This window comes from Sabethes cyaneus, chromosome 2 (assembly GCF_943734655.1).
Source record: "Sabethes cyaneus chromosome 2, idSabCyanKW18_F2, whole genome shotgun sequence".
Lineage (NCBI taxonomy): Eukaryota > Metazoa > Arthropoda > Insecta > Diptera > Culicidae > Sabethes > Sabethes cyaneus.
This window is the reverse complement of record NC_071354.1, coordinates 193,265,551-193,289,237: the sequence shown is the minus strand read 5'-3', so window position 1 is coordinate 193,289,237 and position 23,687 is coordinate 193,265,551. Positions and strand designations below refer to the sequence as shown.

The 23,687-nt window shown below is 43.2% G+C and overlaps 1 protein-coding gene across 1 annotated transcript; it reads left to right on the top strand.

Annotated features, from left to right (window-relative positions):
• The first annotated feature begins 2,951 nt into the window (after window positions 1-2,951).
• LOC128733881 (titin) lies at window positions 2,952-17,939 on the top strand. The gene is made up of 4 exons (XM_053827730.1): window positions 2,952-3,423; window positions 10,053-15,981; window positions 16,048-16,206; window positions 16,279-17,939. The coding sequence occupies exons 1-4, from the start codon at window positions 3,179-3,181 to the stop codon at window positions 16,723-16,725; spliced, it is 6,780 nt and encodes a 2,259-aa protein (XP_053683705.1). The 5' UTR covers window positions 2,952-3,178; the 3' UTR covers window positions 16,726-17,939.
• The last annotated feature ends 5,748 nt before the right edge of the window (window positions 17,940-23,687 follow it).

Here is a 23,687-nt window from a genome sequence, read left to right as displayed (position 1 = left end):
TTTGGCGTATTTCTAAAATCACTGTCTGTCCGACAAATAGCATTTGTCTGCGGGAAAATTATAGTCCGTAACTCCTTTGAATATTCACCAACCGTATGACACTTCAAACATCCATTAATGGAATTAAAGTTAACAACAACTGCAATGATAATTATTGTAATGTAGAAAATTCGAAAGAAATTGAATCAGATGTTACCCTTCACAAAAGCTCTTGCAGGAGCATCGCATATTACGGCTCGGATGGTAACGCTGAGTATTTGATTGTTTATGACTAGTCCGTTTTTAATTATAGGTAGAATTTCTTCCACGAATGCATCCAAAAATTGCTCCACTTTTTTAGGTTTACTGTGTCCGTGAAAAATTCCCGCTATCATAGGTGGTAAATCTGGTTTTTCGTGTATGTTAAAAAGTATTGGCCAAACCTGTGCGGTCCCATTGTTGAATAACGGAAGTCCATCAATATTAATGTTAATCGATGCTGTGCATGATACCGCCATAGTAGCATAACATGAACGCAAGCAATGTTCTATAACGGTAAATTCCAAGTTTTATTTCGGAAGATATTGAAAAAAGGGTTATACCTATACTATGATGCCAGTAGTAGCCACCATCTATCGCACGAATTGATGGCTTAGAACGGGGAGTTTTTAGCAGCCTTCTCGGGTCAGCAGGTAGTGACAAATGATGTTCATTAAGCTTTTGCAGTAAAGGCTTCAATGCTCGGTGTGGAATTCTATAATCTATGCTCCAGTTTATCAAAAAACGTTCAAGCTCTCCCTGCTGGTAAATCGCAGAAGTATCTGATACGATGTCATTTTCAGTAGCTAATTCTGTTAGATGCTCAAAGTTCTTTTTACTGAATTCTAATTTCTCGGCTTCTCTAATATGAAGTTCATGTGCAACTTCATTCCGGATAACGATAGAAGATAAAATTGCGGATGATGTTGAAAGTTTTTGGGTGGATTGCTGATTGTTGATTTTGTTGCTGTGAACACCGCCTAAGTTAGACGATATTTTATACCGTAACTCAGAATTAGGTATTATTGAGCGATACCTGTTCACTCTACGTTTGAAACAACCACTTTTTAAAAAGTTCTGATATTTGTCCGCAGATGCTGTTAATTTCATTTTTTTGTTTGAGTACGAGCTATTTTTGTAAACAATGGAAAGAATCTAAGCATTATCAATGGCATATATAGGATACAATAATTGCATGCTTTGAAGCACTTTTCAAGACCGTGCAAACATGCATTATTGTAGAGTTCTATAAACGCATTTAATGTTCATATGACCTTCAAAATAAAGCAATGCATTGTAGCATTCATAATGTTGATGTAACGCTGCATCGCATGCGGGTTGCAGATAAACTGCCACATTGCATACCATTTGTGGATACTCAGTCAAATTAGGGCTATGATATAATGCTTACGGTTACTTGGGAAGTTTCAGCATATTTAGGGTAGCTAGTTGTTCAAATTGAAAACGAACCCCGTTAGTTTGCATGAGGAATCGTTCAAACGAACGGGGGTCCACTGTATACCTATTCTAGTTTTTCATTTATACAGTAGTTAGAGACTTTATTAAAGAAAGTTTCATATGGGTATCATTTCTAAGAGTCAAAACCGAACATTTAGTGGAAAAAAGTGTGTTGGAAAACCTCTATTATAACCACGGTCCTGCTAGGCAGCCATATTATTGCACTGAAGTTTTTGGAGCGTCTTAGTAGAATACGAAATCTAAAATTACAAGTTAAATTTTTAATTTTATGTTATTGCAGTCAACATCTAACCATTTGCGTAAATGAAACAACATGATACCACTATAAGTTCTGTTCCTTTCACTCTGCAAAGCCGGTATGTTGGCAGATGGGTATTATTTTCAAATCTTAGCCAGATTTTTGCAAATAATACCCACGCTGGCAGTAGATGTTGGCTACTGTCAAACACATAGAGTAGGGATAGGGTTGCCAGTCCCTTGATTATAACCGTCGTGGGCAAAGCCGTCGCCAGGATCGACGCGGGGGTGAATATCGTTTTTTTTGTCAAGTAAATCAATCCAGCTTTTTACGAAGCATAATGGCAGACGTGTTCGTAATATTTGAACAGCATTTGACAGGAGAGATTTAGCCCCCCCTAGAAAAATTGACTTGGCCGACCAATACAACGGGCGAAAAAAAAATCCGGGGCTATTTTTCCTGTATGGACTCATCACTGCGACCATTATGGTTAGATCTATTGTGATATCGCCCGGGGCTATAGCCCTCCCTAGAAATGAGCGCTAGTTACGCCAATGCCCAATTTCTGATTGGCTGAAAGCGACGAGCAACCGTTGACTGGAAAATATAACGCGGTATCGCTTTCAGTGTTGCTGAAACTCATTAGTGGGAATACGACAATAAGTTATTATTTCCGAATTTTGATTTCTTTTGTATTCTGTAGTTCATTAGTTTTGTTTGTACACGAATTTTAATTTTCAAAATGAAATGCAAAACATGATTTCGGTCGCATAAACTGTGGCCTATTCGGGAGTTATTGTTCGGCATAAGAAGTTATTCTTAAAATAATATGTGCAGGCAACAGTGGTGCAGAGTGTAACAAAGAATATTAACAACAATCGGTAACAATCGGGATGGCGGTAATAATAAGAAGAAGAGTAAAAAGCCAGATGGCACGTCCTGGTCCAGCTAAAAAGTCTAAATATTTATGTTGGTACGTATATGACAGACTGCGTTATAATTTTCCTACCTCTTTTAACCACCTTGCTGTTGCGTTCGAAACAGCCCTGCAAGTATGGCGTCATTGCACGGACAAAGTGACAGTCAATTTGATGAGAAAGCAATCGCCGAGAACCCGTGCGCGTGAAAGAGAGGGCGATATAGTTGGCTCTTGTTCTGACTTCCTTGTGTGCGGCCGTGCAAATAAAAAGTTTTCCTTACGTGAAGCAGCGAGAAAATTTTCGCGAGCTCTGATTTGCGTGATTTTTTCAAGCAATAATTCAACATCCGAGCGACAAACAATCTCCAATATGTGGCCCACTTGGGACGGAATAGATTGACCTTTGTTCCGCGAGGCTAGTGTTGTGTTTCGGCAAGCAAATTGGTAAACGAAAAAGGTGTTGCTCGGCCCGCACTGATCAGCAGCGATTTTCTGCCAGCCGTGTAAGAAGAGAAAAAATCAAAATGGTTGTATCGAAGGATGGTAAGCGACGGAGGAAAGTTGGATCGGCAGTGACCGCCGGCGCCGCCGCTGGTGCTAACAGCAGCTCGAACAACGCCGTCAATAGTAGCGCATCCGCCGGATCGTCCTCCGGAAATGCGTCACGTGGGGCAGGCGCCAGTACCGTGGGCAGCAGCACCGCAGCATCCAATTCGGCTGCAAGGGAATCACCCGAAAGAGATCTTTCGCCACCGGAAGTTCCAAAGCGGTACGTAGCTTGTCGGTTCAATACTAGTGGGTGTTTTTATTGCAGTTTTCAGTATTAAACTAAAAAGATTTTCTCGGTGGTTTTATTATTTCAACAAAGAACCAAATTGAGCAATTAAAAATAGTAAATATGTTATAGCAAATTTTCTATTTAAAAATGAAATTGTTGTTTTTCAAAGAGTTTCGTAATTTATGCGCTAAAACTAACAATCATCAACCTCAATCCTATCGAGATATTGATTTTTGGGTTAAGTGGATTCAGTTTTATATAATAATACTGATATTAGAGTAGCTTGTGTTTTACTTAGAAGCACAGAAATGAACCATGACTGGTAATGAAATCAGCGATGTCCTAAATATTGCTTATTCGAAAGAGGAAGTAATATTACCCCGACTGTTGTTTTCTTTAGACATCAATAAACCAGCCGCATTTTTACGACAAGTTTGAATGTTTTTATTAGAATCAAGATTTGATATTAGAATCAAGTGGATTTGAAGATTAAACAATATTGTTTTTATTGTTATTATGAAAATAACCATTATCATTTTTGCAATGAAATCATAAGAGGTCCTTAAAAAAGTAGATTTCTAGGGCTTAATTTAAAAAAAAATACTATAGAAGTTCGTAGTTGCTGTTTAAGATAGCATATGTTCGAATTGAGATTGGGAGAGGCCGTAAAAAATAGTAGGATCATAGCATTTACCCTGCAATTGTCTTCTTCTATCAGCAGAAAGTCGGAGTGGCTCTTGCGGTATCGAGAATTCCTCTCCACTGACTCGGTCCTGGGTTACTCGTCTCGTACCTAGGCTAAATCGTTGAGCGTCTTGACACTCGCAAATCTTGGCTTCAATCTGGACGAGCCATCTAGCACGTTGGGCCCCTCTATTCCTGATGCCGGCGGGGTTCTTAAAGAGAACGGAATTCTCTGCCTAGTCGCCCAGCAGCCTTGTGACGTGGCCGGCCCACCATAGTCTCTCAACTTTCGTCAGGTGTACGGTGGGGATCTCTGCAACTATTGCCTGCAATTCGTGGTTCATACGCCTACGCCACTCTCCACTACTCGTTTATTCTCCACCAAAAATAGTTCGTAACACGTTTCGTTCATATACGGCAAGTGCATGTATGTCTTCCGTAAGCAAAGTTACTGTCTCAAGTCCGTAGAGGACTTCCAGTCTGATTAGCGTTTTATACATTGTCAGCTTTGTACGGCGGCGTATGCTCCTTTATCGAAGCGTATTGTGGAAATAAAAATAGGCTCGACTTCAAGCTTGAAAGCGTCGTTGAATCTCCTTTTTGTCGGAAGATTTGACCACTGCGACCATTATTTTGATCTATTGTGGTATTTGAATTTGAATCTCCTTATTCGTCTAATTGTCGGCGGTCACCAGAGATCTCAAATATACGAAGTCATCAACCACTTCCAGGTTCCAGGTCATCGCCGTCAATAGCCACTATCTGTGGGAGACCAACATTGTTTTCTCTGGAGCCTGTTTCTGTCTTATATCTGGTTTTTGATTTGTTTTGATTGATTTGTAAACCAATCCTCCTATTCTCCGTTTTTAGACTGGCGTAGATTTTCTCCGCCGTCTTCAGGTTTCTAGTAATGATGTCGAGGTTGTTTGCGAAGGTCATGATGCGGCAACTCTTGCTGAATATCGTTCATCTGGTTTCGATACCCGCTCACCGGATCACACCTTCAATAGCGATATTAAATAACATACAGGACAGTTGCCACAACCCTCTATGCGATTCGACAAGACTCGAGAGTGTCCCCGAAACGTGCACGTGACACATCACTCGCTCTAGGGTAGCTTTAATCAGCCGCGAAAGTTCAGCCGTACTCGTGCATTATCTGCCATAAGCCTAGTATCGACCTGAAAAAAATGGGCAAAAAGATAGGCCAAGAGATGCCAAAGAAAAGATTTTCCGTTTGCGGTTTCTTGACCAGTATGCACCTCAAAAGAAATATTATCTCTGCTTCAGATGGCGCAGTTTTACATGCAGAAACTTCACTTTGCCTTGCAGTTGTCAAAATTTCTTCGGTAAATAGCATAATATTTTCTTGAGCTGTTTTCTTTTTAGCTGGATATTAGGCTATAATAGCTGTTCGCACTCGACTGTATCGTAATCTGCCCTGAAAACCACGCAAATATGATGCGTGAGCACGTTGTACCCCTAGCATTGCCGGAGGATTTGTTGGAGAATAAAAATTTCATCCGTGGTAACTTGGACCCCCTGCCTGATACTGCCCTACAAAGTCTCTTGCTATTGGGGACAGACGACGTAACAAAATCTGAAAGAGCACCTTGCAGGTGGCATAGACCAGCGTAATGCCGCGGGGCTTACAGAAATCTAGACGATTTGTGATGGGACAAACCACACCTTCCGTCCACTCCTGCGGTAGTTCTCAAACTCTCAAACCCTGTAAATTATCTGTGTCGAATAAATAATAGAAGGCCAAGTTCCGAAAGCACCAAGCCTTTGGTTTTTTACTATATAGGTTGCATTTAGAAAACCTATGATAAAATTAAGAATTGATGTGTTGCTGTGGTGCTCCAGCTCTCTCGTTCATATTTTTCAGCTCTTTCGCGGCCTTCATGATCAGCTGTTTTTTCGTGTTGGTCACGAAATTATCGGAGTAGATTATCTCTTTGAGATTCGCCCAAAAATTGTCTATCGGTCGTAATTGGGGTACGTTGGGAGAGTTGGCGGTCTTCGATGCAATGTTCATGTTCAGCCAGTCCATTTCCAAGTCTAGGACAAGTCCGACCTAAACAGCACCTGCTCCTTCGCGGGATATTTCCAAATGAAGGCTGCAACTTTCTTGTACCTACGTGTACATCCCGCTCGCCGCAAATCCCGAAGGAAATAAGAGCGGGCTGGAAATTCCCTTCTTGTTGATCGTAAGCCACAGAAACACCTTTTTCGGGAACCTAGTGTGGGAGACATATTTGATGTCATTCCTACCTCATCGGTGGAAGAATCGCCTTTCTCCAGAAGGGAGGAGATGTTGTAAATACCGCAATGACTGTATCTAGTGGACATGAAATCCGTCACAATATCCAACTTCTTCGCTCCGAACTGAGCTGGTGGTACGAGTAAAGTACGTACGGTACGAGACGCCATTGCCGTCATGCCATTCGGCAGCTCGCTCTTCATCCCTAGTTGCATTGCTTACGTGATCGAAAAGAGCTGGAAACGGTTTTCACTCGCAAGAAGGTTCGACTGTGATTTCGATGATCCTCTTGCTATATTTGCAATCTACAATTCATCACTGTAAAGAAAACTATCTCAAGAACCTCCGTACGTCTAAATGATTGCGACTCGCTTGAACAAGTCGTTATTAAACTTTCCCTCCCGACCAAATCTGTCTACGTGTGTGAAGTCTACCTGAGACCCATAAGTGAACCGGATACATACATCGCACGTTCCAACGATGTGCAGTAAATCGTGAGCAAACCAACACCCAACAATTCAGTGTTAGTAGTCGGTGATAATAATCTACCTTTCTTGACATGGTCTTACGATCTCGATGTGGATTCTTATCTAGCTATAAATGTCTCCTCTGAACACAAGCTTGTTTTCACCGAATATATGACTGCTAGTGGATTGCAGCAAATATGCAATGTGCGTAACACGAACGGTAGGATTCTGGACTTGGCTTTTGTAAGTAACAGCAGAGAAGTCGAATTGATCGAAGCACCGTTCTCGATTTTACCTTCTGACCGTCACCATAAACCGTTCTTTCTTTGCTTGATTGTGCAATGTGCATCGCAGAATCTACACAGAATATCTGCGTATCGAGATCTCGACTTCAACCGCTGCAATTATGCAGCCGTTGTCGCTGAACTAAGCTTATTGAATTGGGATGAACTCCTTCACGGTGCACAGCAGTTAACACTATCTATAAACCGCTATTAAAAATTGTTAACCGACACAGGCCTTTTCGTAGGACCTACAGTCAACGCTCGCACAATCATCCACGGTGCAATGCCGCACTTCGTAACCGGCGTAATGTTCTTCGCAAGGCACGCCGCCGTTTTCTGTGTAGTCGCAACGTAGAAAATAGGGTTACCCTTTGTAGGCTCGAGGCAAACTACGACGAATGCGTATCAGCTTCCTTCCGCGAGTATAGTTTTCTTATTGAAAATTAGCTAAAACCAGATCCTTCCTCTTTCTGGCGTTTTTTCAAGAGCAGAAAAAATGTTCAATCGATTCCGCAGGAAATGTCTTTCGATGGTAATACGAGCAATGATGCTCAAGGTTCTGGCTGAACTTTTGCCGCTTATTTTAAATCAGTCTACAGCGTTCGCTCTCCGCCTGTTTCTCCGAAGTTGTTGAATTCTCTGCGATCATATTATATATTACATTATTATTATATTATTACATGCCACGTCCGACATTTACCGCCGCTCAGGTTACTAACACACTGAAGTCATTTGAACCATCCAAAGGTCCTGGATCGGATAGACTATCTTTTTTATTTATTCGTCGATGCGCCGATGTGCTTAGACCACCAGTTTGCCGCATGTTGGAACTGTCGCTATCATAGAATGTCTTTCCGGAAGCATGGAAGCTACCTACCGTTACGCCTATTACGCATTTCCGGCTTTTTTTAAGCCGACGTTGTTAAAAATTGCGATCAATTTTAATTCTCTGTTGTCTGGCAAAAACGCTCGGGCTTCTGATCCACTATAAATTATTTTCTGCTGCCAAACCCATAATAAGCGAAAACCAGCATGGTTTTGCCAAAATCGCTCTACCACCACGAATCTTACGGCATATACCAACACTTCCAGCTCTAGTTTAGAGAAGCGCAGTCAACTGGACAGCATTTACGTGGATTTTGCTGAAGCGTTCGATAAGATGCTCCACGAATTAACACTGAAAAAATTGGAAAAGCTTGGTTTCCCTCACTGGCTCATCTTGTGGTTGCAAACATACCTATCGGACAGATCTGCTGTTGTGTGTTCAACTCCATCTGGTGTGCCGCAAGGTAGTCATCTTGGCCCCTTAGTTTTCATTTTGTTCGTAAACGATTTGAGCAACCGATTTAACTCTCAGCATCTCATGATACGCCGATGACCTGAAAATATACCGAACGACTTGGGAGTGACAATGAGCTGCAAGCTTTGTTTTAACGAGCACATCACATGCGACAATCCCCAAAGCATTCGCCACGCTTGGCATTATTCGTTATAATGTCCGTGAATTTCACGACGTGTATGTCCTGAAGACACTGCACTGCTCACTTGTAAGAAGCATCCTTTAATACACTGTACAAGTTTAGGTACCTTATCATGCAAGAAAGATCGCTCGCATTGAACGAGTTCAACGTTGTTTCGTTCGTTTCGCTCTGCGACGACTGCCCTGGAATGAATCACAGAGATTGCCGCCTTACGAACATAGCGATGCCGGCTGATAGGGCTGAAGCCTCTCGTTCCAGCGCGTCACTCCCGTCAACGTTTGTTAATCCTAACTGTTCAACACAGGACAGTGTTTGGTCAAAACCATCCGTTGGAGAAGTGTTTTAGTCTGTTGAATTACTTAGATGTGCTCGTTTTTCATTGTTGCAGCCATAGTTTTAAAAGAAATATACAATTAATTTGAATATAATTCAGTCTGTACAGTACCCGTCAGCCGATTAACTTAAGCGCTCTACGGGCATAGACCGCTTTTATGATAGTCCAGTCACGCTTCGATGAAGCGACACTAACATTACGGTTTACTTGAAGCCACCATTGGTTCAGGAACTACTCACACAAAGAACCCACTTTCTGCTTTATAAACACCTTCAGTGCAAATAATAACTATTGACATGAACCTAAATACAATTGGACGTAGAGTAAGGTTTAGGTTATATTTTGAGGCGCGATCCTTCGTTTTTTATATTCTGTACAACGATTAAGTTTAAGTAACGTACTCAAGGCCTATACTCAAACACAAATACAATCCGGTGGCAAAGCGATTATATCGATTCCGGAAACTTGACCAGATATAGTGATTCTAACTCATAGTTGCCCCATACGATCTATGTAACTGTTTCAGCGAGTTTAAATAATAGTTGAAGGGATTAGGTTCAGTACGATAGATAATAAAACTCACTTAGAGCCAGATTGACCTATCTTAGTCCGTAAACCTCGCACATTTTGATAGTATAAATGCAAGGGGTGCGTAACTTCCACCGTACTAATTGTAAGCTCCATTAGGATGTGGAAGCTGAAGTACGCAGTGGTAATTGTATATATAAGCGCTGTAATTGGAGGCTTTTCGAGAAAGAATGCCAGTACAAAAACAATATTCTGACGAATAAAATTATAATGAACTTCAGAAAACGAAGAAACAGTTGCCTGGGAGAGCATGTCGGATACCCTCATCTCCGAGACTTGACTTGGTCAAATTATCTTCATCGCGGCATAATGGCGTCTTCGTTAATTTGAATAGGGTATTTTTACTCAAAGCATTTAAAACCTCGGTTAGCAATTCTAATTGATAAAAATTAAATACAACATAATTTTAATAGTTTACATTTATGTCTTATTTTGTTACTCCATTCCGTTTAAGTATTTTATTATAGCTAATCCCATGTTCCTGAAATCTCATTGCTACTTTTTCCCCCTTTTCATCAGACCCAAAGTGCAAGCCCAGCGCAAGTTTGCCCAAGGCCAAGGCGCATCGACCTCGGCCTACCTTAATTTCACCACCAATCCACAAAATCCAGCGAAAGACGTGCAAAACCGAACCCAGAACGCGTCCGATACTGATCCGATCCCCGAGCTGCTGCCCAACATGCGCCCAAATACGGAGGATTTTCTTACATTCCTTTGTTTCCGAGGTACTCCGGTACTGCCGCCAAGCTTGGACTTTTTCAACACTCAAGCCACGGCAGCCTCTGGCTCGGGCAGACAAATTGCATCGTCATCGTCTGCTTCTAGTGGCAGTGCAACACCGCAAGTTGCGACACCCGCAGTGGCCTGTACGTCGAAGAAAAAAGAAGACTCAAAAGCGATGCTCAAACCTGCAACTGCGGTAAAAGAGCAAGATGAGGTGGAACCGAAAAAGGTGGAATCGGTGCCCGCAGTCAAGCCCACGTTTATGCCTTTTGCTGTGCGAAAACGAGCCGAGCAACATCCAGAGAACCGTAGAGTGCAAACTGTTCAAGCTTTAAGGAAAAAGTACCATGAACAACGGATGGCTAAATTGAGAGTCACAGCCTATAGTAAGCAAACTCGAGCGACCAACATCAAAAGCAGATCGGAACCTGAAGACGACGAGGATCAAGTGGAAGACACAAAGAAGGTTGAACCCCAAACAAAGAAGGAAGAAATTAGAAAACCCGCACCTGTGAAAAAGAAACTCGTCGAAAAGAAAGCAGTGAAAAAAGCAGCTAAAGGTACTAAGAAAGAAGAGATTCAGGAATTGATCGATGTTAAGGTAGTCCTTAATAAGGATGATGTTGAGATGAAAGCTGTAGACACTGAAAATGATAAAGCTGCTCCAACCGAACCTACGGAACTCGATACACCTAGTAAGAATACACCGAAGGAGGTGCCTAAAACCAGTGTTAAAAGTACCAAAAAGAAGCCAGCAGAAGTAGTTGTAAAGGAAAAACGAACAACTAGACTTTCTGCCTTAAGAAGTCCTCCGCAGCCAGTAGATCCGCCCGTTAAAAGCCCTACACCTCCCGCTGCTTCACACGAAGAACCAGAATCAGAACATCTCGCCACGGAGAAAGATTTCTCTTCGGACGATGATGAACCACTACTGAAAAGAGCAAACGTTAAAAAGAAACAAAATGTTCGACTAGAACGTCGGAAGGGCCGTAAATCTGATCAACTACCAGATAAAAGCTTAGAAGAAGGAGTACCAGCTGAAAAAAGAACTCGCCGTTCAGAATCGATAAGTCGAAAGCCAGATGTGAGTTCTAAAAAGATAGAAGCTCCAACAGTAGAACCCACACCAGCAGCTCCGAAAAGGACTCCTCGTGGTAGGAAAACTAAAGGTTCCCCTCAATCCAATCCTCCCCCTCCTCCTGCTGCAGAACCTGTGCCTGCTAGTGTCGAAAAGAAAACACCCGTCGCGGAGCCACCGGTAGTAGCAAAAGAGGAAAAAGATCTTCCGGAGTCCAGTCAAGAAACAAAAGTTTCACCAAAGGTTACTCCAAAGAAGACGGTTGCTAGTGGCAATGGAAGAAAGAAAAAAACCGAATCTAGTCCGTTGAATGCGGAGCCACCGGATGTGGAGCAAAAGAAGGCTAAAAAGGCTCCAGAGCCGCCAGTGGAGGTTAGTGCTCGACCGAGTCGCAAAACGAAGGAAGCAGCAACGCTCTATATGGAGTTGATTGGACGCCGACTGAACCATGATGATAAAACGGACGACGATGCTTCTTCGTTGGATAGCCTTGAACTACCAAATGTAAGAAAACTCGAGCAAATGGAAAATGAACTGAAGGCCAATGCAGGTAAGAAGGAAACGAAATCCCAGGCGGTCAAGAAAAATAGGAAAAAGGATGAAGAAAAGACCAATCAGAAACAGGAAAATTCCAAAGCGAAAGTAGAAAATAATGAACCTAAGAAAAAAGGTGAGGCTAAACAGCTGGAAAAAAGTTTCAGTGACTCTGACGAGGAACCGCTGGCCACTAAGTTTCAACGCAAGAAGCAGCAAATTCGCCAAAAACTAAAAGAAAAAGGTAGAAAGTCGTCACCTAAGAAGACTCCGGCCAAATCTGCCCCAGTCAAAGAGACCAAAACTGCTGAATCTGCTAGTGAGGTTAACTTAGCTGACAACAATCCGGTTGAACCAGTAACTCCCAGTGCCCCGTCACCAGTGAAAGCGTTGGAGCAACATTCCGGGTCTCCAAGTACGCCAAAACCTACCACACCCGTTAAAACATCCCCGAAGCTTTCCACCCCCGTGAAAACTTCGAGTCCGAAAGTGTCCACTCCACAGATGTTAAGTCTTCCACTACAACTCGGTAGCCCAACTGAAGGAATCCGCTCACCAGGCACCGATGATCTGAATTCAACTCGCCTCAATAAGTCCCTTGATAACACATTCCAATCCACGGCAGCAGTGGCTGCCGATCAAAGCCTTTCGCCTACGAAACAATTCACAGCACCAGCAACCACGGCATCCCAGCAGCAACCGTTCATACGCTCCATCAAACCGATCGCTGTAAGTTCACCAGAAGCCACTGCAGACAAACCAATCAGTCAACCAGAAATTCCCTTCAACCGGAATGTGAAGAACGATTTCAATCTTGACGAATCTGATTTTATGAAAGGATTCGATCAAGTGCCCCCAACATCACCGATTACTCCAAAATCCAACTCCCTTTTGGGTAATCTCCTGCCCAGCAAAGAAGAATCGGAGAAAATATTTGGAATTGCAAGCGTCAGTTTAGCACAAAGTTCCGGGCCACTGGACACAAAATGTACACTGGGAAAGTGCGGTTCGGTTCATAAGCCTCCACTAGGGCCACCGGTCCTAACGGAATCCCTGCTCGGTGGTCATCTTTCCCCACGGGATCGACGGAAAACAAAAGTAAATATGACTCACGAACAAATTCAAAAGTGGATAGACGAAACCTCGTGGTCTCCGGTGCCGGATGATTTAGACGCTGACTTGAAGATTTTAGAGACGCCGAAGACACCGACGCCAACACCTACACCGCCGGCAGCGGCAGCATGGGAAAAACTTGTAGAAACCAAGTCGGAGTCGGCTGTCGAAGCTACCGCTGTAGCTACGCCCGTCACACCCACGCCTGCGGTTGCAAAGAAAGACGAGGAAGCAAAACCCACTACACCGCAGCCAAGTGGAAGCAGTTCACGGGGACCAACACTTAAAGCGAAGCCGGTTACCGTTAAACCGGAGAAAGAAACAGAATCTGAACCTGCAGCGGAAACACCTAAAACGCCGGAAAAGAAACCCTCGAAGGAAGAAATCAAAGAAGAAACTAAAACCAAACCAGCGACCAAGCTTCGGTCACCTTCGCCACTGAAGAAAGAAGTGAAAAAAGAGACAAGAAAAACCAAAGCAGATGCTCCGACGGCAACTACTGCGGTGACGACTGCTGTTACGACGGCCACTACGACGAGTGCTACGGCATCGTCAGCACCGCCCGTAGCCGATCGTAAACCCATTTATAAACAGGGCAGAACTCCCGTTTACAAGCAAGAGGCCTTAAAATCAGCGAAAGCGGCGCAAGCATCCAACAAATTTGGAGCTTTCTCACCAGACAACGAACCTAGTGTGTACTCGTTTGATAACGACGATAGTTTCGTCCCGGTGGCCACACCCTTTAGACGGCACAGCAGTCGCCGTGAATCATGCAACTCATCTGCGAGGGACGAGGTACAGGCCCCGGCATCGAGTGCAGGCTCAAAAAAGCTCGAAACAGCTGTATCGCCGGACGAAAAGCCTGGCTCATCTAGTACAGCATTCCAGAAGCCTGTAAATTTAAATACACCGACCAAGTCTGCAGCTGTCAAACCGGCCGTGAGTTTGACACTAAGTCCCGAGGATGGTGCAAAGTCAGCAGCTATCGCGGTACCGCTCGACGAACAATCACAAAAGAGCAAAGAGGATACAAGCAAAAAAGCAGAAGAAAAGAAAACAACTGCAGAAGACTCGGACGATGAGGGGCATACATTCTACATTCCACTGCAAGGTCCAAATACGGCCGGAAGCGGTAAGACCGATCAGCTTATTCAAGGTGTAGCAGTTAAGCTGGGTACAGAGGGCCCTGAAGGCCCTAATCAAAGGGTAATTATGCATGCCAAACTGGTTACTAAGGCTCAAATGGGTTCTAACACAACCCCGATCCCGGAGTCGATGAACGTACAGGAGCTGGTTAAAAGTTTGATGGCAGCCGGTCCCAGCATGAGCAAAGATGGAATCTCCAAAATGGTTCCGGTGGGAACTGTTCAACCTCGGTTTAAATCCAGTGATTCGGTTTCAACGCGGGACAAGTCTCCGGTAGCACCACCACCGGTGGCAACCACACCCACAGGTCCGACGGTTCCGGAAGAGACGGTACGGGGTAGCGGTCTTTCCCGCATCAATTCTAACTCGTCGCTAAGTTCGTCACAGCGTTCAAAACCGGCCAAAGCTGCAGGCAAGGTCAAATTGGATACAACACAAGTGCAACCTGCCAACAACACAGCTTTTCCTAGGCGGGATGATCCGGCGCAGATGGTCGAAGCTCCAGTTTTCAAACCGAACGATAAAGAGTTCCACGACCCGATCGAGTATATCGAGCGAATTGCTCCGGTAGCTGCTCGGTTCGGTATTTGTCGAATCATTCCACCGGCTAGCTTTAAACCAGAGTGTCGAATTACGGATGACATGCGATTCATGGCGTACAATCAGTACGTTCATAAGATGCTCCACCGTTGGGGTCCTAGTGCTAAAGAATATGCGGCAATTAAGAAATATTTAGCTACGCAAAGCATCAACCTGCAGAGTCCACCATTAATCGGTGGTATGGAAGTAGATTTGCCCAGACTTTATCACACCGTACAGGAACTGGGTGGCTTGAAGGAGGTCATCGAAAAAAAGAAGTGGGCTCGAGTGGCTGAGGACATGTGCATTCCGAAAGCTGCGCATGATCGAGTTTCGAAGCTGGATGATATTTACTGCAAATATTTGCTTCCTTACGATACCCTTTCGCCGGCAGAGCGACAGAAGCTGTTTGATGAGGTGGAAGCTGACTGGGCCAAGCGGGAAGCCAAAGCTCGACGGAATGCGGACAAGTGTGTCAGTTCGGAGACACGCAATAGCGAAGATTCGGATGACGAAGAAGAAGAGTCCAATGAGGAAGAGGACGACGATGAGTACTCGATGGAGTGTATCATGAAGGGACGTAATATGCCGTTGAATCAGTTCTTCCGGATAGCCCGGAATACGATGTCATTGTGGTTCAAAAATTCCGAACCGACGGTGCCAGAAATTGAAAGCGAATACTGGCGGCATGTCGCTGTTAGAGACAGCCACGTTTGTGTCCATTCTGGTTCGATTGATTCCAGTGCGTATGGTTTCGGTTTCCCTGCTCCGAAGGTCAAAGGCTCATCATGTGCGCGGCACCCATGGAACCTCAAAGTTCTCACCAATAATAACAGTTCAATTCTTCGTTCTCTCGGACCGGTCATGGGTATTACAATTCCCACGCTGCACGTAGGAATGCTATTCAGTGCCTGCTGCTGGTATCGTGATCCCCATGGGCTGCCGTGGATCGAGTACCTACATACCGGTGCTAGTAAAATTTGGTACGGAGTTCCGGACGACCAAAACTCAAACTTCCGGGCAGCTCTGACGGCGCTGGTTCCTACGCACTGCCAGAATAAAACGATCTGGCTTCCTTGCGATACAGCAATGGTACCACCGCACATGCTAACCGACCGAAACGTATCGCTGTGTCGGACCGAACAACAACCAGGCCAATTCGTAGTGGTTTTCCCAAGAGCCTACACCTCTAGTTTATGCACCGGTTATGCCGTTTCGGAAAGTGTTTACTTTGCCTCCACGTCATGGCTCGATACGGCAAAGGAAGATTTTCGGGTAAGTGACTTGCGATTGTTGCAGTCTAGGATATGTAACTTATTTTTTTTACCTCATACAATGCAGGATATTCAAGAAAGTTGCGAACCAACCATGTTTTCTGTGGAACAGCTGGTATTTTCTATCGCAAATGACCAGCGCAGTAATCACGACACCCTAGTACAGGTACTGCCTATGATCAGTGACATCTACGAAAAAGAGAAGCAACAACGGCAGACTGTGAAGGTAAGTTGCTTTATTTTGATACGCACAGAACAAAAAGACAGCTTTCCATTATATAAACCATGCGTTCCTCAGGATCACGGTGTCACCAAATCGGAAAAGATCGAATCAAAGAAAAAGACTGCCTCGCTGGAAGAGTTCGAATGCGATATCTGTCGGGCCAACCTGTATTTGTCGCTGATCCGGGTGAAGATAATCAGCGAGGACGAATCGGTGGACGATGAAGATCGCATCTACTGTTTGAAGCATGGAATCAAATTTCTTTCCGATAATCGGCTGCCAGCGAAGTTTTGTCAGCTTGCGTACACTTATTCGCTGGAAGATATCGAAGAACTGCTGCGCAAACTGCAGGATCGTGTCGCCAACCGAAAGACGTCCAAAGCTGGTGCCGGCAGTAGTGCCGGCGGAGGCGGCCGAGGTAAGTCTTCGCTTCATCTTGCTTCTACGTCTTCTCAGTCTTCTTCGTCATATCAAGCGCCTAGTCACAGTAAATATGCCGGAATGGCAACAATGCTGAAATAAGTATGTAAGCGTGTATGAAACTGATGATGATTGTGTTAGTCTAAATTTTATTTTTGTTTGTGGGTTTTCAATCAGCTTACTTGAGTCGAGTGCATTATCGTGTTCAGTTATACGAAAAATGATGATTTAAACTATACTGTATATGAAACATATTTTGCATTACGCCACAAAAGGTAGTATGATACCTTGCTGTACTAATTTTGTATAGTTTTAAGAAAAATAATTGTATATTTAAACATGTAACCAGAGATAAAATATATCGACAAACAGGCATAATTGGTTTCCCCTCCCCAAAGGCGTGTCTTTCTAACAGGACCGTTAAGCTGTGCCACACACACAAAAACCCTTCATATAATATTGCTGTGTTAGTGATACGTAGCATCTGTATCTGTTTAGTGATATATTACAATTCCGCTGCATTGTACAAGCTGTGTATTGCTGAAAATATCCAGTATTAAGATAAGAATCACATACTAAAATTAACACAAATCTCTCAAACGATGGATTTAGTTACAGATTGTTTTCGGCGGTAGGAAATCAGAAGTTTATAGACGATTTCAACTATAATCAGTAGTCAAACTACACACATACACAGCACACGCTCCTAACTGTTTGGGAACAATTAAATTCTGAAAGTTGAAATTTATTCTTCGGATAAATTTGATTGATTGTAACATGTTCGCCACACGTTAACTTTCCGGTCCCTAAAATTGCGATATATGTTTTAGTTTTTTCAAAGGCGAATAACTAATCCGTACAATTAGCGGGTATAATACATACGATAGGTGATATATAGAATGTTCTGTATATATGTGTGGTTAACTTTTAATTTTGCAATAATACGTGCAATCTGTGCAAGTAAAAACGACCACAACAGTGCACACCAAGCTTAAATGTAAACAAAACTGTTCAGTTTCCAACCATATTATGTACTGAGAAATGTCTACTTTACATATAAAATTTGGCGAAAGTCGTGATAGTAGTTTGCGAAAACAGAAAATATACCACAAAACGATTTGCATTTACCGAATAGAACCGCATAAAGAGATCATTTTGAACGTTTAAGGCGATAAAAATAGGAATTCATAATAAAATATCAGCGTTTCCGTAAGACAGATGAGAGCAAGCACGTAATTGGAGACACTTCTCGCAGATTATATATTGAGATGGTATAATATATCGACAGATTTAAAACACTAGAAAGTATAAATAAACGTTTCTAATAGAAAAAAGTGAGTAAATGAATTATGATCGATTGACCTGGTGTTGTTCAGCTACAATTCCAGCGAAATTCGTTAATTCCGAAAGTCTATGGAAGAAAGTCATATCTAACATTCTTTCAGAATAACGTGGTAGGTAAGTAGAGAGAATATCGACCTCTCTGTCATTGAAGCCGAAAACGCTGATTTTGAAAACCTTAAAACACCCAAAACGCAGTCGATTCTGTGTTGCTTTTCCGATCGAGCCATAGCGTCTTCTTATAAAACATGTAGCTCTGCAATCAAATCAAGGGAATCGATAGCGTTATATGCCGTGGTAACTGTCGGTCGATGAAACACCTTACCTGTATCCCATGCAGAATGCAGCGACCTATTTTGGATGCGATGTCAACATTCAACCGACCAGACACGGCTGCCCCTGCTGCTGCAGACGGCTCATTAAAGGTATGCGAAGTAGTCGATAAATTGAATTCTGTTGTCACTGATCTCTCCTGCTGCAACGAAAAACACTTCCCGTGTGGATCTACTACTTCTGCTTTGAAAATATTTGATTCTCAACGAAAACCGGGCGAGTTACTTACACCAAAGCGCAATCGAGGAGACAGTGCGAAATACTCTACTACTGCGACTACGGTTTGCGACACCACATCCATTCAGCGTGCAATAAAAACAGTTGCAGATGAGTGGTAGCAATTTAGCTATACTTGAGCCGCTTGGATCCAAACCATACAGTAGATGATATTATCGCTATGACGCAGGAGTGTTCGCTGATCTATCTATCGACGCTTAACTTTGTTTCCTTCAAAGTGGAGGGGAAAGAGCTGAAGTAACGACTCCAAACGCATCCAGTTGGCCTACTGGAGTCTTGATTCGTGAATTCGACTTCCATCAAGAACGGTCCATTAGATTTCGCCAATAGTACACTGGCCCTTTCAAATGCTTTTATTTTGGATTACGAGAGTCAACCGACTCTCGCCAAGCTAAGTACTATTTATTTTCTGATACTGATGTTGAATGTCAAAGTACCGTTCCACGTTTTAGTGCACCTGACTCTGCTCATGTTTCACCGCATCGAATGCAAACTACAAGCAGCATGCTGTTTACCTGCAAGAACTCGTTGCATCTCTACTACCAAAATGCTTGCAGCATGAATTCCAACACTGATGACTTCGTGCTGACGTTTTTGGATGGTTCCTACGATATAATCACGCTCACGGAGACGTGACTTGACGACCGTACACAATCATCCTACTTCTACCTGTTCAGAGCAGAGTACAATTACTTCCGTTGTGATCGAGGCCCCCACAACAGTCAATACATAAAAACACAGCGGAGGTCATCATTTTCCGCCGACTAGCACCAATTGCGAACAGATTTGTGAGAGCTTATCAAGCCGGCTTCGACGAAGGTCGGTCTACAACGGATCAAATATTTACACTGCGGCAGATCCTCTAAAAGGGCTGTAGATACAGAGTTCCCACGCACCATTTGTTCGTTGAGTTCAAAGCCGCAAATGATACCATCGACCGGAAAGAGCTATGGAGAATTATGGACGAGAACAGTTTCCCCAGGAAGCTCATCAAACTGATTCAATCTACGATTGATGGCACACAGTGCTGTGTTCAGATTTCGGGTGAATTGTCAATTTCATTCGAATCACACAGAGGGCTTCGTCAAGGTGATGGTCTTTCATGCCTACTGTTTAACATAGCGCTACAAGGTGTTATGAACCGAGCGGATATCAATACGCGGGACACGATCTTCAACAAATCATGGTCAATTCGTCTGCTTTGCCGATGACATGGATATTATCGGCAGAACATCTGTGGGCGGTGGCTGAACAGTATACTAGACTAAAGCGTGAAGCAGTAAAGATTGGGTCAAAGGTAAATACGTCTAAAACAAAGTACATGCTGACCAGCGGAACCGAGGACGACCGACGTCGCTTGGGCAGCAGTATAATGAACGACGGCGAAGAGTTTGAGGGAGTCAACGAATTTGTCTACCTTGTCTCACTGGTAACGGCGGACAATGATACCAGCCGCGAGATTCGGAGGCGTATTATCAGCGGAAGTCGTGCTTACTATGGGCTTCACAATCAATTGCGGTCTAGCAAACTAAGTCTCCGTACAAAGTGCACCCTGTACAAGACGCTTATTAGACCGGTTGTTCTCTACGGGCATGAAACATGGACAATGCTCGAGGAGGACCTGCGAGTGCTCGCAGTTTTCGAACGACGAATGCTAAAAACGACCTTCGGTGGCGTACAGGAGAACGAAGTATGGAAGCGGAGGATGAACCATGAATTCGCACAGCTCTATGGCGAATCTAGTATCCAAAAGGTGGCTAGAGCTGGACGGATACGATGGAGAGGGCATGTTGCAAGAATTCCGAACAATTACCCTGCCAAGATGGTGTTCACCTCGAATCCGGTAGGAACAAGACGACCATTAGCGCAGCGAGCAAGATGGTTAAACCAGATGGTGCGAGATCTGGTGGAGAGTAATGTATTGCCGCACTGAGGCAATCCGTATGGAGACTACTGTTCCTTGTAGTCCGAAAAAAAACGGGGTTACGGAGCGATTAAACACTACGTTGCTGGATAAGTTCCGCTCTATGTTACTAGACGCTGTTTTGCCAAAATCATTGTGGGGTGAGGTGATGCTTTGTATCTCATTGTTACTAGCATCTTGAATAGAAGCCCGACGACTTCTGGAACCAATGACTACAGGATTTGGAATCCTAGAAAGAACATTCACCCTTATTCTGCGAGGCGAGTGACGTGACTATTTGGAGTCGCCGCGAATCAGGTGACTATTGTCACCTAGGTGACTAGCTTTGTCACCTAGGTGACATGGTTTGTCACTTAGGTGACAGAGGTTTGTTACCTAGGTGACTCGGTTGTCACCTAGGTGACTCGATTCGCCGTGGCGAGTCACGGCGAGTGACAATTGTCGTATTGAGTCACGTAACTCGCAGAATAAGGGTGATTATCTTTACATTCCGTAAGGCGTAAATTACGTAACGCTTAGAGGGGTTGGGAGGGGGGTCGAGTTTGCGTTACTTTTTGTTACATAGGTGGGAGGGGGAATCAGAAAAATAGTTAGGGAAAGTGTACCAGTTATGGCGATAGCACCAGTTATTGCTATAATGTAACAAAAAGTGAAAATATAAGGAAATGAAAGATTTTCGGGTAGTTAAATGTGATAAGATATGAAAAGTAATAGCACATTCATTACTCAAAATAATAGTAATTAATTGTTATGAGAGTTTTCATAAATATTTATTGTTTTTCTGTACTCGTGTATCATGTTGTTCATATTTTTATCGTTTTGCTAACGCACATATCATTTAAAAATAGTCTCACACAACAGAATGTTCCGAATATCTATCAATGAACTTCACATAAGGCATTACAAAGAATAGTTGTTGCATGAACAGTGAAATTCTTTATTATTTTATCTAATTGTTGGATTTATCGCTATCACTATAACTGGTGAAAAAAACGCAATGTTCCCTACTTGGCATCATGCGAAATGGAATATAGCGCGCAAAGAAATGTTGGAGCACCAGTCGTCGTTATAGTGAACATAAACAAATAACGTGGTCGACAGTTATCGTTATGATTTGTATTTCCGGCTAATTTTCGTGGTTTTAATCCGATATTTTAAATATAAAGTAATAGCGTGATCGGGAGTCGTCCTTGTGTATAATTTTTCCGGCCAATTTTCATCGTTTCAATCGTGGTCGGCAGTCGCCATCTGTAGTGCTCCCAGCTAATTTTTCTAGGTTGTGGTGTCTAAAATTGCATGTTCACTTCAGGTTCGTAGAATCTATTATTACTCTTAAACAGCAATAATAAATTTAATTTTTAGTATGGGAAAACTTTTCCCGGAAAAGTATCTAAACAGTGCAACGAAGGCAAGGCAGAACACTATTCAGAAGAAGCGATTACAAAATGCATCGCACGGATTAGAGGAGAAAATGGGAAAACCAAATTATCGGTGTACGCAGCTTGCAAGCTGTACAACGTTCCGATGTCCACGGCGCGGTATCGCTTGAGCGATCAGTGGAAGAAAAAGAGTGTTCCGGGACCACGATCGGTACTGACCAGAGAAGAAGTAAAAATAGCCGACTGGTTGACTGGGATGCAAGAGCACGGATTTCCGGTCTCACGCGAGGCACTGATTTTTAAAGTGGCTGATTTTCTAAGATCAAACACCCCATTTAAAAATAATCGCCCTGGTAAGTGAAAATTATTCTACAACTACAAAAATAATGCCAAATACTGACGCTTGTAGGACGAAATTGGTTCGCGTCGTCCATGCATCGGAATCCGGGTTTTTCCCTCCGTACACCGGAGGCTACCTCCTCAGCCAGTGCACGAGTTAGTGAGAATGACATTCGCGGATGGTTTCGTACTATTCACGATTGGCTTGCGAAAAACGACTTGCTCGATATCCTGGATCACCCTGCGAGAATTTATAATGGCGATGAGACATTGTTTTGCTTACACCCCAAGTCCAAAGAAGTCATTGCTAAGACTGGTTCACGCAACGTGTACGCCATTACCAAACACACAAGTTTTACAGTGTACGTGTAACTATAGCTTTCATTAAAGTTCCAATTATAGATTACTAGCTGACCCGACAAACTTCGTATTGCCACAAATTAACCTGTGTTGTACATAAATCATGAATCTCGGATGATCTTTGTCACAATCTCGAGTTTTGCAAGCCCCCCAGTGGGCGGCGGGTCACCGGCAACACTCGCGACCGTCTCGTCCTGAATGATCTAGTGTTACTATAGATAGTTTTTGTGGTCTTGTATTGACTAATGTTTTATGGAAGAGTCTCGAATTTCTCGAGTTCGATTAGTTTTTGAGTTTCGCAAAAATTTCTGTTTTATTTGTATGAGAGTCCATATCCCCCTACCACAGGGGTGAGAGGTCTCTAACTATCGTAAAATAAATTCAAGACTCCAAAATCTCCCACATGCCAAATTTGGCTCCATTTGCTTAATTAGTTCTCAAGTTATAAGGAAATTTGAATTTCATTTGTATGGGAGCTCCCCTCTTAAAAGGGGAAGGGGTCGTAATTCACCATAGAAAAAATTTCTGCCATCTAAAACTCCCACATGCCAAATTTGGTTCCATTTGATTGATTAGTTCTCGAGTTATGAGGAAATTTGTATTTGATTTGTATGGACGCCCCCCTCCTAAAAAGGTAAGCAGTCCTAATTCATCATGTAAAAAATGGTTGCCTCCAAAAACACCCACATGTCAAATATGGTTCCATTTGCTTGATTAGTTCTCGAATTATGAGGAAATTTGTATTTCATTGGTGTAGAAGCCCCCTCTGTTAAAGTGTGGAAGGGTCCTAATTCACCATAGAAAATGTTTTTGCCTCCAAAAACCTCCACATGCCAAATTTGGTTCTATTTGCTTGATTAGTTCTCGAGTTATGAGGAAATTTGTATTTCATTTGTATAGGAGCCCCCCCTACTAAAGTGAGGAGAGGTCCTAATTCATCAGAAAAAAATCTTGCCTCCAAAAACACCTACATGCCAAAGTTTGTTCCATTTGCTTGATTAGTTCTCGAGTTATGAGGAAATTTATATTTCGCTTGTATAGGAGCTTCCCCCTCCTAAAGTGGGGAGGTGTCCCAATTCATCATAAAAAAATTTTGGTCTCCAAAAACACACACATGCCAAATTTGGTTCCATTTGCTTGATTAGTTCTCG

Excerpts from the sequence above, each read along its gene's own strand:
- LOC128733881 (XM_053827730.1), top strand. The coding sequence starts at position 3,179 with ATGGTTGTATCGAAGGATGGTAAGCGACGGAGGAAAGTTGGATCGGCA. Across the intron at positions 3,424-10,052 it reads CCACCGGAAGTTCCAAAGCG|ACCCAAAGTGCAAGCCCAGC; the intron begins GTACGTAGCTTG and ends CCTTTTCATCAG. Across the intron at positions 15,982-16,047 it reads CGGCAAAGGAAGATTTTCGG|GATATTCAAGAAAGTTGCGA; the intron begins GTAAGTGACTTG and ends CATACAATGCAG.